Below are 12980 nucleotides of genomic sequence, written 5' to 3'. Positions count from 1 at the left end.
TTAGAATGTGGGAATGGGTCTAGAGTCAAAGTATCTCTTTATTATTTTTTAATCAACATTTTTTACATAAAAAGAATTTTCCAACATATGGAGTAATGAAAATGTGGCATATGAAATATGTAAAAGGCCTCTTGAATAATTTGAGGATTTTCAAATTAACCCTATCTTTGATGCAAACATGATGCTTAGATCTCTATATGTAAACGTTTTCGACTCTCCCTAAAGTTTGACTACTGTTTACTCTTCTTGAAATGTGTGACACTGAAAGCATTTTAATTGAAACCAAAATGTCAAAATAAAATAAATTGTTAACTGTTCTACTTACTTTTGTTAAAGTTTTATTAATATTTGCAGCTATACAGACATTATCTAAATGGCAGTTTGCATTCACATTTTCTGTAAAAAAAGAAAATAGATTATACAGTCAGTTTTAAAAAGTATTTTTCCTAAGCTGATCATATCAATCCCAATGATCTTGCTCACTTATTTAAATATTAAAAAGACATTCTCTAACACTTGAATTTCCTCTTCAGTTTTAGAATGTGCAATATTTTACAGAAAATGAAATAAAAGGGTTTTAAGGGCCAAGGAATGTTAGTTCCATAAAATATTATCTACAATTTTGATTAAATTAAAAAAAATAGGCTTTCATTTCTTTGTTCCATAGAAGATAAAGGAATGCAGGCACATTTCTTGGAAGACGTAGCTCTGTGATACTTCACAACTGTGTACTACATATTTTATATAGTTCTTTGATCATACATAAAATTTAATAATGTAATTTACATTGGCAGTAAGTGCCATCATTAGGTGTGAACTGTGATTTTCCTGTGGATGTTTGATAACCTTCTTTGCAGGAGCAGTTATACCCAGCATTCACATTTTCACATATGGAATGATCATCACAGACAACTGACTCACTGCACTCATCTATATCTGGAAATACTAATATTTGAAAAAATGTTTTAGTGCTCATATGCCTGCTACCTTGTTGAAAATAATGTTATTTATGATTAGCGGTTTCATGTCAAATTTTACAAGAAAGCAAGAGAAATACTGTCATTTAGACAATGGCAGAACAAACTTAGATGCATATACTTTTTAACTTTAATTCCTCCAATCAATTTTGACAGAGTATTGAAAATATTATTCATGGGCCAAACTCTCAAATTGCTTTCTGAATTGCATGATTAATCAACAAAGTCATTACAGTAATTTCCATCATTGATGATGTAACATTTAGTTCTAATTTAACAAAGACCCAATTTAAGAAACACATTTAAACTTATTTGTTTTCTAGTATTAAACTAAACTGATTTCAACAACTCAGTGTAATCTGGAGGATAAAAGAGCGACCTGATTTCTTTCCAAAGCTTCATTTTTGCATTTAAGTTAACCTAAAAAACTACGATATAGCAGAACGTGTGATTGAATTCCCTTAAAATTTTATCACAACTTATTACTTTTGTTCAAGGTTATATTTTACTATGGTTCTTCATACACAATCATCATAAATAAAGTAATACATTATACAGAATTAAGTCTTACATTCTCAAAAGCCACGTATTGAGGCTGTAATAAAGGTGCTGGGTTTTAAGCTTACATAGTTTATATTCTTAATTTAAAACTTTACTTACTACAGTGAAATATGCTTCACATTATAAGTACAGTATAAATAATCTGCCACTAGAGAAAAAGATTCTAAGGAACTGAAGAGTCTAGATCATTACCTTGAATTAATGCAAAAATTTTTATGTTTCTACCCCAGGTCTGACGTCTTAAAGATACTTTATATTAAATTAATAAATGAACATCTAACCTTAAATTTATAATGTAATTTATTTAAAATTAATAGGGTGGCATAATACTGTTTGCTGTAGAAAAAGGGTGTGTAACCAAAGTCTAATTTAAAATGTCATCTAGCTAGTTATCTTAAATGCAGCTGTTCGTAATTTCTCACTCAAAAATCCAACAAAAAGACCTAGAAAACACATCCAAATTCACACCACCAAAACTGAAAATGGAAAGTGAGCCTCTTGCTAGATTCTTAAAGAAAGCTCCATTCACTAGAAAGGTGATGGTACTAGATTTAAGAGGTCAGCTAATAGCCCAGGCCTAAAAGGTTAGAACAGTTCTTGTTCTTCTGACAAGTACATATATTCAAAACCTGTACTACCCAGAAATCTGAGCACACCACTTCCAAAGAAACACAAATGCTCTTGTAGCACCCTCAGCCCTCATCCTCTATTTCTAAGTGTATTCAGGAACTACCACTCCACAAAAATGAATGAACAGAAAATAAAGTATGGGACAAGTAGTGACAAGTGACCTTGGGATATGGAGAACCATCAAGGAAAGCATTCTAGGCTGGGCTAAAGATAGAAGCACTCAGATGGTAGTGCAGACTAGGGTTATCACTTGTCATGAAATCAATGAAGTGAGAAAGCTATATAGGACTAAAGCAAAGATGAGTCTTTTTTGGAGCAGAGCTGCTGAAGTATGAAATGTTATACTCCAACTGGGAAAACACCCCAGTGAAAGTGTGAATAGACCCATGAAGTATCATAAACAACACCAAAAAAAAAATTTATTTCATGAGCAAGAAAACTACTATGTTCTTTGAATACCCTTGTTTTGTAGTTGAGATGCCTTCTATCGGTAACAGTAAACAAGGTGATGATTTCTCTCAATTTCAAACACCCCTTTTTTTAAATGTGCAACAGCCTTAGAAACTTCATTCCAAACCCAATCTCTAAGAAACACAAAAATCTTGGCTCCATGGACTCAATTTCCATCCTCCTTCTTGCACTTTGAACTTAAATGTCCAGTGAAACTGGCTTGGCTACAGTGAATGTGCCTGTCATTTTGCAGCAAGATCCACACTAATTTCTCTTGCAATCTCTTGCAGTTCAAATGGCTAAAACCTACGGTTTCCTCTTTCCTGCAGGAAAAGTCTCTGGGATTGCTAATTAGAAGATCTAAATTCAAATCCTGACTATAACACTTATGAGCTGTGTGATAACCTTGGGTAATATCTTAAAAAGATACCTTCTAGGCCCGGTGCAGTGGCTTTCGCCTGTAATCCCAGCAATTTGGGAGGCCAAGGCGGGCGGATCACGAGGTCAGGAGATGGAGACCATCCTGGCTAACACGGTGACACCCCGTCTCTACTAAAAATACAAAACATTAGCCAGGCATGGGTGGCAGGTGCCTGCAGTCCCTGCTACTCGGGAGGCTGAGGCAGGAGAATGGCATGAACCTGGGAGGCAGAGCTTGCAGTGAGCCGAGATCGTGCCACTGCACTCCAGCCTGGGTGACAGAGCGAGACTCTGTCTCAAAAAAAAAAAAAAAAAAAAAGACACCTTCTAATCCAAAAGAGTTCTACCTCATCAACAAATAAGAAAATGTATGGGAAGGTGGGATAGTGCCTAGGATATAGTTGCCACCTGATACTGTAACTGGAAAATCAGGACTGGTGATTCTACTCATATTGCATATTTTCCTAATAGCAGGAGCCTTGTGACTAAGTATGTTTGAAGATACAGGTAAATAAAGAGTGTTTTCTTCTAGGTTACCATGTCTTGGTAATCTCCAAATCTATTAAAAAAGAAACCTCTTTCCTATCTTAATGAAAGCTACATCTCTGTTAGGTAATTATTTAAGTCAGGCTAGATTTGACAGACCTGATTTACTGATTGACACACTTTCCTCACTACCAACTTATTTGATTTTAAACTAATAATTTGATATCACTAAATGCAAGCATATCATTAACAAACAATCTTAACTCATTTGCAACATTTTTATTAATAGGTGATGCTTGGCTGGCTCACACCTGTAATCCCAGCACTTTAGGAGGCTGAGACAGCAGAATCACTTGATTCCAGGAGTTTGAGACCAGGCTGAGCAACATAGCAAGACCCTGTCTCTACTAAAAAAATTTAAAAATTAGTCAGACAAGGTGGTGTGTAATGTAGTCCCAGCTATTTGGGAAGCTGATACAGAAAGATCACTTGAGCCCAGGAGTTCCAGGCTGCAGTGAGCCATAACTGCACCACTGCACTCCAGCCTGGGTAACAGAGTGAGACCTCAGCTCAAAAATAATGATAATAATAATAATGATAATAATAATGTTATGTTTGTTTTCATGTGTATAATTAGCCAATCCAGCAATATTTTATCATTATCTTCTTTCAAAACATGATCATATGATGGTTATGATTCTTATAATTATGATCAATAATACAGTTTTCTAATGCGTAACTCACAGACTGCCAAAGAGAGATAAAATGTTCAATTATAGTAAATTATTTTCAAAGACAAAATTTAATATTATTCAAAGCTAGAAAAAAAAATCTACAATTATCATCGAGTGCTCCAGGCAGTAGGACATTACAAGCAGTAAACAATGCTCTAAAACACATGGTGAAATTGAAGGAATTCATGGCTTCTATTAATTTGGTTTTAGGAGATTGACTTTACTGTTGGATGCCTCAGCTTCCCCTTGTGAAATTCTTGTGTGTAACTAGGTTTCTCAGGAGCTGGACTTCTGAAGTTCTGTTTTACTGTGATTCAAAGAGGAGGAAAAATATGTGCAGTGCTAAATCTCACCCAGCGCTTTCTGCAGCAAAATGAACTTATGTGTAGAAAATAGTATTTGAATATGGACTAAAGGTAAAGAATTTTGCTGGGATTATTTCTTGCCCTGTATCAAAGTCTTCCATTTTTTATTCATAGAGATTTTAATGACTATAATTACCAGAAATGTCAAATTTAAGGATAAGCTAAAATTTCAAATCAGAAGCAATACACTGTAAGGTGATATACTAACACAAAAGGGAGTAGATTTATGTTTCTCTGTTCAAATTCCCTGAGGATTATGATACTGTGCAACGAAAATTACTGCAGGACTGAAATAAAAAGAAATAGCTGCACTGCTTTTCAAAAAAGCTTAATCCTTAAAGACAACAAAAATTGATGAGAAATAACATTTTTCTAGAGAATGAATTTTTCACTGAATAATCCATCAAACAAAACTGGTAGAAACAGAAGTGCTCAATATTGGGTATTGGGCTTTAATAAGGTTAGTGCATTTACTGACTACTTAAAATAGCTAAAAAGGGAATTAGCACAAACTCAGGCCCATTCCACCTTACTGCAATAGAAATTGAGTATCAAGAGAAAGAGTCTTCAATTAAAAATATACTACCTCCATAAAATGTTGCCATTCAGTCACTTTGTGTGTTTTTGTTTTCTCTGTATTTATGATTCAGTGTTTTCTAATGCAGAAATTCTCTACTTCAAGAAACATGAACAGAGAAATGTAGCCCTTTGTGAGTTGAGGGTTATTAAAAGTAAACATGATCAGATAAAAAGACAGATGTCTTCTACAGACAAGAGACATTAGGGAATGGAGAGCACAGTTAAAACTGTATTAAATTACAGTGATTAAGATATTACAAGTTAGACTTCTTCACTAACTGGAACATTTCCACTAAAGCTTGCAGGGCTACATATTAGAACTGAACTACTAAAGGTAAAAAGCACATTATATGACATTCTAAGACTAGTAGCAAGAATATAGGCTTGAGAAGAACAAACAGTGAAGTATTGTAAGTTTTCTGGGCAGAATATCATTGATTCCTATTTCCTGAGTATGTTGTTTTGCTATATTGCAATAAAACTTTTTTCTAGAAACACTAAAGGTAAAATTACCATTCAACAGTAATAGCATTATTTTCTCATATTTTAAATATTTTATACCCTTGCAAAGCTTGATCGACTATATTTGGATGATTCAGATCAAAGTGATATTTAAATGGTCTACTATACATTTAAGTATTCCATGGAAATAACAAAGGGTTTTTAGATACAAGACTGTGAGTGTAGCCTTACTTTTATCCAAAATGTATGAATCTAGAGTAGTCCTTTACTTCCTTGGCAATAAAATGAGGAGAATAAAATATTCCTTTTTTACATAATAGAGTAAATGTTGTGAAGCGTAGGTACATGAGACTGGATGATTTCTTTAACACAGACATTTCACAGATAAAATTTTTGAACATTGTGTCATAGCTTACCATCCCAGCACTTTGAGAGGCTGAGGTGGGTAGATTGCCTGAGCTCAGGAGTTCAAGACCAGCCTGGGCAACACGGTAAAACCCTGTCTCTACTAAAATACGAAAAATTAGCTGGGTGTGGTAGCGTGCACCTGTAGTCCCAGCTACTCGGTAGGCTGAGGCAGGAGAGCTGCTTGAACCTGGGAGGCAGAGGTTGCAGTGAGCCGAGATCGCACCACTGCACTCCAGCCTGGGCGACAGAGCGAGACTCTGTCTCAAAAAAAAAAAAAAAAAAGAAAAAAAAATATATATATATATCTCACTAGGGCACTAATCAAAGGCTTTATTGTGATTTAGATGAACTTGAATATCTATCTCTTTTATCTAACTATATCATTTAGAAGCAGCACATTACCCTTCTCTATGTTGCATGTAGGTTCCTGAATTCTAGTCCCATGTCTAACCTTGGCTACATGATTACATTCTCAGGGCCTCAGTGTACCTATTAATTTTGTAGATTACCAATCATAATTATAAAAGTTATTGATAAGTTGAATATTTTTTAGAAACCATGATTAAGATTATTTAAAATTTATTTTCAAAATTAAAGTCTTTGGCTCCAGAGAATTTGCTTCTGAAAATTATTCATCTGTTGAAGTTTATAAATAATTATTTTTTCTCAGGCTGTAATCCAGTTCTCTAGGATCTGATAAATCACATGCATGACCAAATTACAATAGAAGGATATTTTTAAAAATTGTCTGGGTACTCCCTTCAGACACACAATAAGTGAACAATCACTTAAAAATTACATTGAAATTATTTTCCCTACAAAAGGACGTTTTGGTGACCCTACATGATTTTATAAAGAATTTTTTGACTCTAGTGTTCAGAAAAACTTAATGCATATCTGAAGTGTGACTTTTATTAAAGCAGAGGTAAAACCACTAGAACAATTATTTTATAAATGATGATTATCTGAAAAATATGTAGAACCCATCACAGAGTGCATATTTACAAAGGCATCAGTATCTTTTAATGCAAATGACAATTTTCTTGGAGTATTTTATTATTCTAAAGTGTAAACATTCATTCTGTTGTTTGCCACTATACTAGATCTCATGACTCCATGAACATTTCTCTCACTTTCTTTTATTTATTTATTTTTGCAAACTTATTCTCTCAAAAGTTAAACCTTCCTCCTGTATCCTTGGATAAATATCCCACAGACTTTAAAACACTGGAGAAATAAGGACATTAATTAAATTTCTGAAAGTACTTAACACATAGGGTACGATCAAGGTCTGGCAGAATTTGGTTTGAATATGTTTAACCTCTGGAGGTAACAAACAATAAGAGATATATACAAATTCTAACTTAGATAACCGAACTTACCTATACAGATGGTTCCATCATTAGTGATAAACCTGTCTTGGTTACTGCTGGATCTGAAGCCAGGTACACACATACAATAATAACTTCCTTCTGTGTTAGTGCAATTAGCATTTTCGCCACAGGACTGAGTTAAATTTCCACATTCATTATCATCTGTTGGCATATGAATTTAAAAGATTATTTTTATATAATTGACATAAATTTTGACTATTTTCCATCAGTATTTTGGAATATTGACTGTTAGATAGTTTAAAGTATATGATGTTTATATCTACAAACTTTAGTGCTAAAGAATCCATATTCCACACTTCCTTATTCTTGTTTATAATATGAGATCTTCTTTGTAGTTGCAAAGCAAAATAAGATCTCTTACTTTAAAAGCACTAGATATAACTATTAAATCTATATGGCAATATCTTTCAAATTTTTACATATAATTTAATTATAACCATGTCAACAAATATAAGCTCACTTTGAATTTATAGTACTCTTCATAATCCATCAAAAGCACAACATAAATTAAAAATGAAAAATCAGAAATTACAAATTGACATGTTCTTACCATGTACTATTTATTTCATCCACTGTTCCACAGAAAAAGTTTGCATTACTTGGCACACAATCTTTTCATGTATTCATTAATGCATTTATTTACAACTATATGCATTATATTGTTCCACAGAATAGTATGCAATACAAAAAATTAAAAGTAAATAATATAGTCTTTACCTTTATACTCTTACAATATAATTTATCAGGGAAGATAAAGGTTCATAAAACCTTTTTAAACAGAGAGCAGATTTATATTATCTGTTAAATAAATTGATTGGAAAATATGTGCTTCTCAGAGATGATCATAATGGTCTGGAGGAGGAGAATATTTTCCAGTGACATGAAACCCTGTTGTGGGTTAAAAAACATAGTTCAAGTCCTAACCCCAAGGTGTCTATGAATGTGACATTGTTTGAAATAGGCCCTTTGGATATGTTATTAAAGAAAAACAAGGTCATACTCGATTATGGTGGGCGCTAATTCAATGATTGACATCCTTATAAAAGGACGGAAATTTGGATATAGAGACACAGAAGAGAAGGCTTTGTGAAGACAGAGGCGGAGACTGAAAGATGTAACTGCAGACCAAAGAATGACAAGGATAGCTGGCAACCACAAAAGCTAGAGGAGGCAAGGAAGGATTCTTCCCTAGACGTTTTCACGTTTTTGAAGCAGCATGGTTCTGCTGACACCTTGATTTTAGACTTTTAGCCTCCAGAGCTGTGAGAGAATAAATTTCTGATATTTTAAGCCACTAATTTGGTCATATTTTTTTTATGGCAGCCCTAGAAAACTGATAGACTCAAACTGGAGAATATAGGATAGGTAAGTATCAGTTAGAGAGAAAGAGAAGAAGAAAGGAAACTAAAGAAATAAAAAATTTTGGACAAAATTGCAGGCAGAAAAGTGACTGGGATATTCTGAAGATTGTTAAGAAGCCTAACTGGGGAGCACAGAGAGAAATCACAGGAGAATCATAAAAACAAGTCAGGTTTGAAAAATGTCTTGAATCTTTATTCTTCATTTTATTCAAACCAGGCTTAATTTCTTTTTAAAGGGTGAGTTGTGTAGCATTTAATTCATATACTGGCTATTGCTCACATATGGTAATTACTAAAAGTTGAAGATTATTCCAAATGTTTTATAAATATTAATTAGCTTAATGCTTTATAGAAGCTCTAGGAGGTAGGTATTATTATCTTTAACTGATGAGAAAAATAGAGCAGACAGAGCCCAGGCATCATACCTAAGAGTTTTTTCTTTGTGGCATCAGATAGCTTTTTACTTTACCATAGTTACCTTCCTGGCAGGTTGAGAGCGAATCTCAAGTTCTGTTGAAAATTTTAATCCCTAGCATTTGACCTGATTTATTACTGGGAAGACAGAAGAGCAGAGCAGCAAGGGAAGAACTTTGAGCTTCTCCTGGAGACCAACAACTTTGAGATATGAAAGAACAAAGAAGGTTGAGTTATCAAAAGTTTGTATAGGCCAGGCAGGTAATGTAACAGTTTGATTCCATCAGGAGTTAGACAATAGAAGGTGGTGTCGTGTAGCTTGTGGTACCAGTAAGTACACGCTCACTTAAAAAATTTAAAATTTAAAAAATTTTAAAAGCATATTTAAGACACTTTGTTCAGATTTAGCATTTGGCCAGGCACTTGTCAAATGCCCCTAAAGCACAGCATATGGAGGTGGGAGGAAGAGAGAAAAATTGCTGAAATATGACAATAAAGTAAGATAAGTTATGAATAGTCTTCTATAAAATGCTGAAGAGTTAATACTTTATTAACATGCATTTAATTAATTTACCTATTTTATATAAATAAATATATGATGCAACTCTATATGGCTATATATAATCAGAAAGTAGATACGTATGTCTATGAATGCATAAAATAGAAATTAAACTAGTTTCTTAAAATTAACTGAGAGTGGCTCACAAATTGAACATAAGCAAAATAGTTCAACCATATTAGGTTTGATTCAATCATTCAGTTACTCAAATATTTATGGAGTCTCCCAGTTCCCAAAAGTGAATATATCTATACTGGGAAATAAGTAAAAATTAATCAAAAAGTCAGGATCTGTGCCCTGCTGTCAGAGTTCACATTCTAAAGGCAAGTTAACACAGAAGCATATAATTGAGTTTTTATTAAAATAAAAGTTTTCATTTTTATCTTTAAATTTGACTCCCTTCATGGCATACTGGGAGAAGTTTATATTAAACTTTAAAAGAAATTGGCTCTCAGATCAGTTATTGGTAATATAGAGGACGATGAGGATTGTATCCCTTGTGGGCTATAGCTGTAAAAATGATATGCAAAAATACAGAGAAAAAGAACACATGAGGTCTGAGGTATTGGTTGGAGTCCAAGAAAATGAACCACTTTATATCACCTAACTGATTGTTTGTAAAAATAGATTAACTTGCCAATATGTTGCTTAACCCTGAAATACTGTTACTAGTCTTGGGTAATACATTAATAGGTAGAAAAAAACAAAAGTTGATATTAATTTTTGTGTCTCTTCCTGCTGTATGGTTTTGAGCGCTTGACCTTTTTGCTTTCTTATCAAGAATTTGGAAAGAAAAATATTTCCTTATCTATCTCCCTATCTTCTGGGCTGGATATATGATATGGACAAATTCCCTAATGTTCCAACTCAAATCTTGTTCGGTAAAATACCACTTATCTGAAAGTAACCTCCCTCTTCCCTCAAGATTGTGGAGATAGGCAAGAAATTATCTTTGTGAAGTAATATATAAATATGAATTATTTAAATTGGCTTAAACTTTCCAGTGTCCAACTTCATAATAATTAATCTTCAAGGAGAAAGTTTCTCTGGATGAGTATAGTATAGAAAAATAAAAGTCTGCTTCTTGGGCACTCTTATTTCTAATGTTCAAATCAATTCACCAGTTATACTACCTAATCCCTGTAACTAACTCTATAATTTTGGTAGATTGTAAAATAACTATTTAGATTAAGATGTCCCTTGAAAAATTCTTTAAAATACAATTATATTGTAGATATATTTTAAAATGTTATTAAAGTGTTTTAATAAGGAAAAATATTTGGTATTCTCTGATAAAAAATTCTTCCCGGTTCACCTCTGATACACTGAGTTAAGCACGGCAAGAACACAGGCATACACACAGCTGCTAACTTTAAGGTATCCATAGCTACTGGAGAAGATGTACCAACACCCAAATTATCAGATTGTAGAGTGTGTCAAAAATAAAAGAGGTATTTAGTAGTACAGTGGCAACTGGAAGGAAATGGCTTCCTTAGGTCATTTGCAAGATAAAAAGGTGAAGATTATTGACAGAGAAGTATTAGGAAAGGAAGTGACGTTTGGAGTCAGGTAATGAAGTATAAGCAAGAGTTTAGACAAACAAAAGGGGTCCCCACAATCCAATCAGGCAAAGGAAAAAGTTTAGCTAAATGCCTGGAGTCCTGCAGGAACAGCATAATTTGGAGGAGGATTGTACTGTCAGATACTGGGCAGGAGGGTAGCGGCTTCAGGGCAAGAATCTGTGCAGGTAGGCATGGCTGAAACCGAGAAAACGCTTGCCAAGAATTTGGAATTATATCCAGTGGGTAAAGGATGTCCATCAACAGGTTTTATGTAGTGGATAAATATGATCGGATTTGAGTTTCAAAACATGTTTTCAAGGATAAAGAAAACTAAGGCCCAAGTAACTCTGGTTACAAGGCTTGAACTAACCAAAACAGAATCAAGGAGAAAGAAGTAGGGAATACTTCAGAAATACCTAGGTGTTACGAGTCAGTGAGTTGGAGAAGATAAAGAAAAGAGGGTAGGATTAAACAGGTTATGGCTACATGCAAATTTTTATATCATATTTTGCTTTTCTGTATTTTAAATTTTTCATAATAAAATAATACTTAAAATATCAGTGGGGCTTGGAGATTGAATGGATATTTGAGTTGGCTGTTGGAGATTGAATGGATATTTGAGTTGGCTGAAGAGAGGGGAGCAGCAAAAATGAAATCCAGGTTCTGACTTGGAGCGATCTGGTGGATAAATTGATCCACTTACCAGGACAGAGAGAAGCAGAGGAGGAGCATTCTTGCAGGGTAAGATGTTGAGTCACTTTTGGACATAAAATGTTGATGTGCCTTAATTAACTGAGGACATTTCAGAAGACGTATCAATAGTTCCATAGTCAACCATACAGTCATGAATTGTCTATTCATGAGAGAAAGCTCATGACTGCCTTCTTCTCTTCCAGAGCATGAGTCAGATTCAAGAGCATGGCATTTCTCAGCTCCTGAGAAAAGGGGCAAGCCTCCTGTTTTTGTTTGTGCTTCATCTCTAAATGGACTCCTTTACTCTCCTTCTAACTCCCCAGGTTCCATCTCAGCTTACAGAGCATGGGTATGGGCATTATTACACTCTTGTTTTGCCTCCCCATCCTCCGTTTTTTGTTGTCCTTTGTATCTTCTTCCTTGAGTTTACTTCTTCTTACCAATCAAGTGATAAAGTCCAGAGGATTGAGGGTAGGATGCAAAGGTAGAGAAAAATGACAAAGGAAGCCTCTCCACGTATTTTTCTTTCAGCATTACCAGAAAAACCCTTTGGGGTTTCACATGGTTCAGCCCAACTTGCCAGTAAACTACACAGGGGGTTAAAATAATAAACAGATGCATATGTCTACAATATATTTTCAAAATATCTGTTGGCATTTTGTTTCTGTTGTTGATAGTTATCTACTCGTTTAGTTATTTTGGAGTTATATCAACAAGTAGATTAGCAAGATTTATACCCGATAGTATGAAAGAATTATTTCAGGGAAAACACATATTTCAAGCATTCTGTTAAATGGTACATTTTATATTACTTAATTGTTGCAAAAATGCAATGATTGATATTGTCTTCATTTTACTTAAGAGGAAACTAAAGCTCAGATGGGTTAAATCATGCTAGCGTAGAAAAAGAATCTGGTAGACACAG

General features: G+C 34.0%; 1 protein-coding gene across 1 annotated transcript in view; it reads right to left on the bottom strand.

Moving 5' to 3' along the window:
• Positions 1-12980, bottom strand: part of ADGRL4 (adhesion G protein-coupled receptor L4) — a 116518-nt gene that overhangs the window by 48127 nt on the left and 55411 nt on the right. The window contains exons 3-4 of the mRNA XM_031002412.3: positions 7455-7607; positions 326-396 (exon numbers count right to left, since the gene is read on the bottom strand). Coding sequence (XP_030858272.3) covers positions 326-396; positions 7455-7607 — 224 coding nt within the window. The remainder of the gene's footprint in view (positions 1-325; positions 397-7454; positions 7608-12980) is intronic.

The sequence above is a fragment of the Gorilla gorilla genome, chromosome 1 (genome assembly GCF_029281585.2).
Source record: "Gorilla gorilla gorilla isolate KB3781 chromosome 1, NHGRI_mGorGor1-v2.1_pri, whole genome shotgun sequence".
In the NCBI taxonomy this organism is placed as follows: domain Eukaryota; kingdom Metazoa; phylum Chordata; class Mammalia; order Primates; family Hominidae; genus Gorilla; species Gorilla gorilla.
The sequence above is the reverse complement of the archived record's forward strand: the minus strand, read 5'-3'. Positions and strand labels throughout refer to the sequence as shown.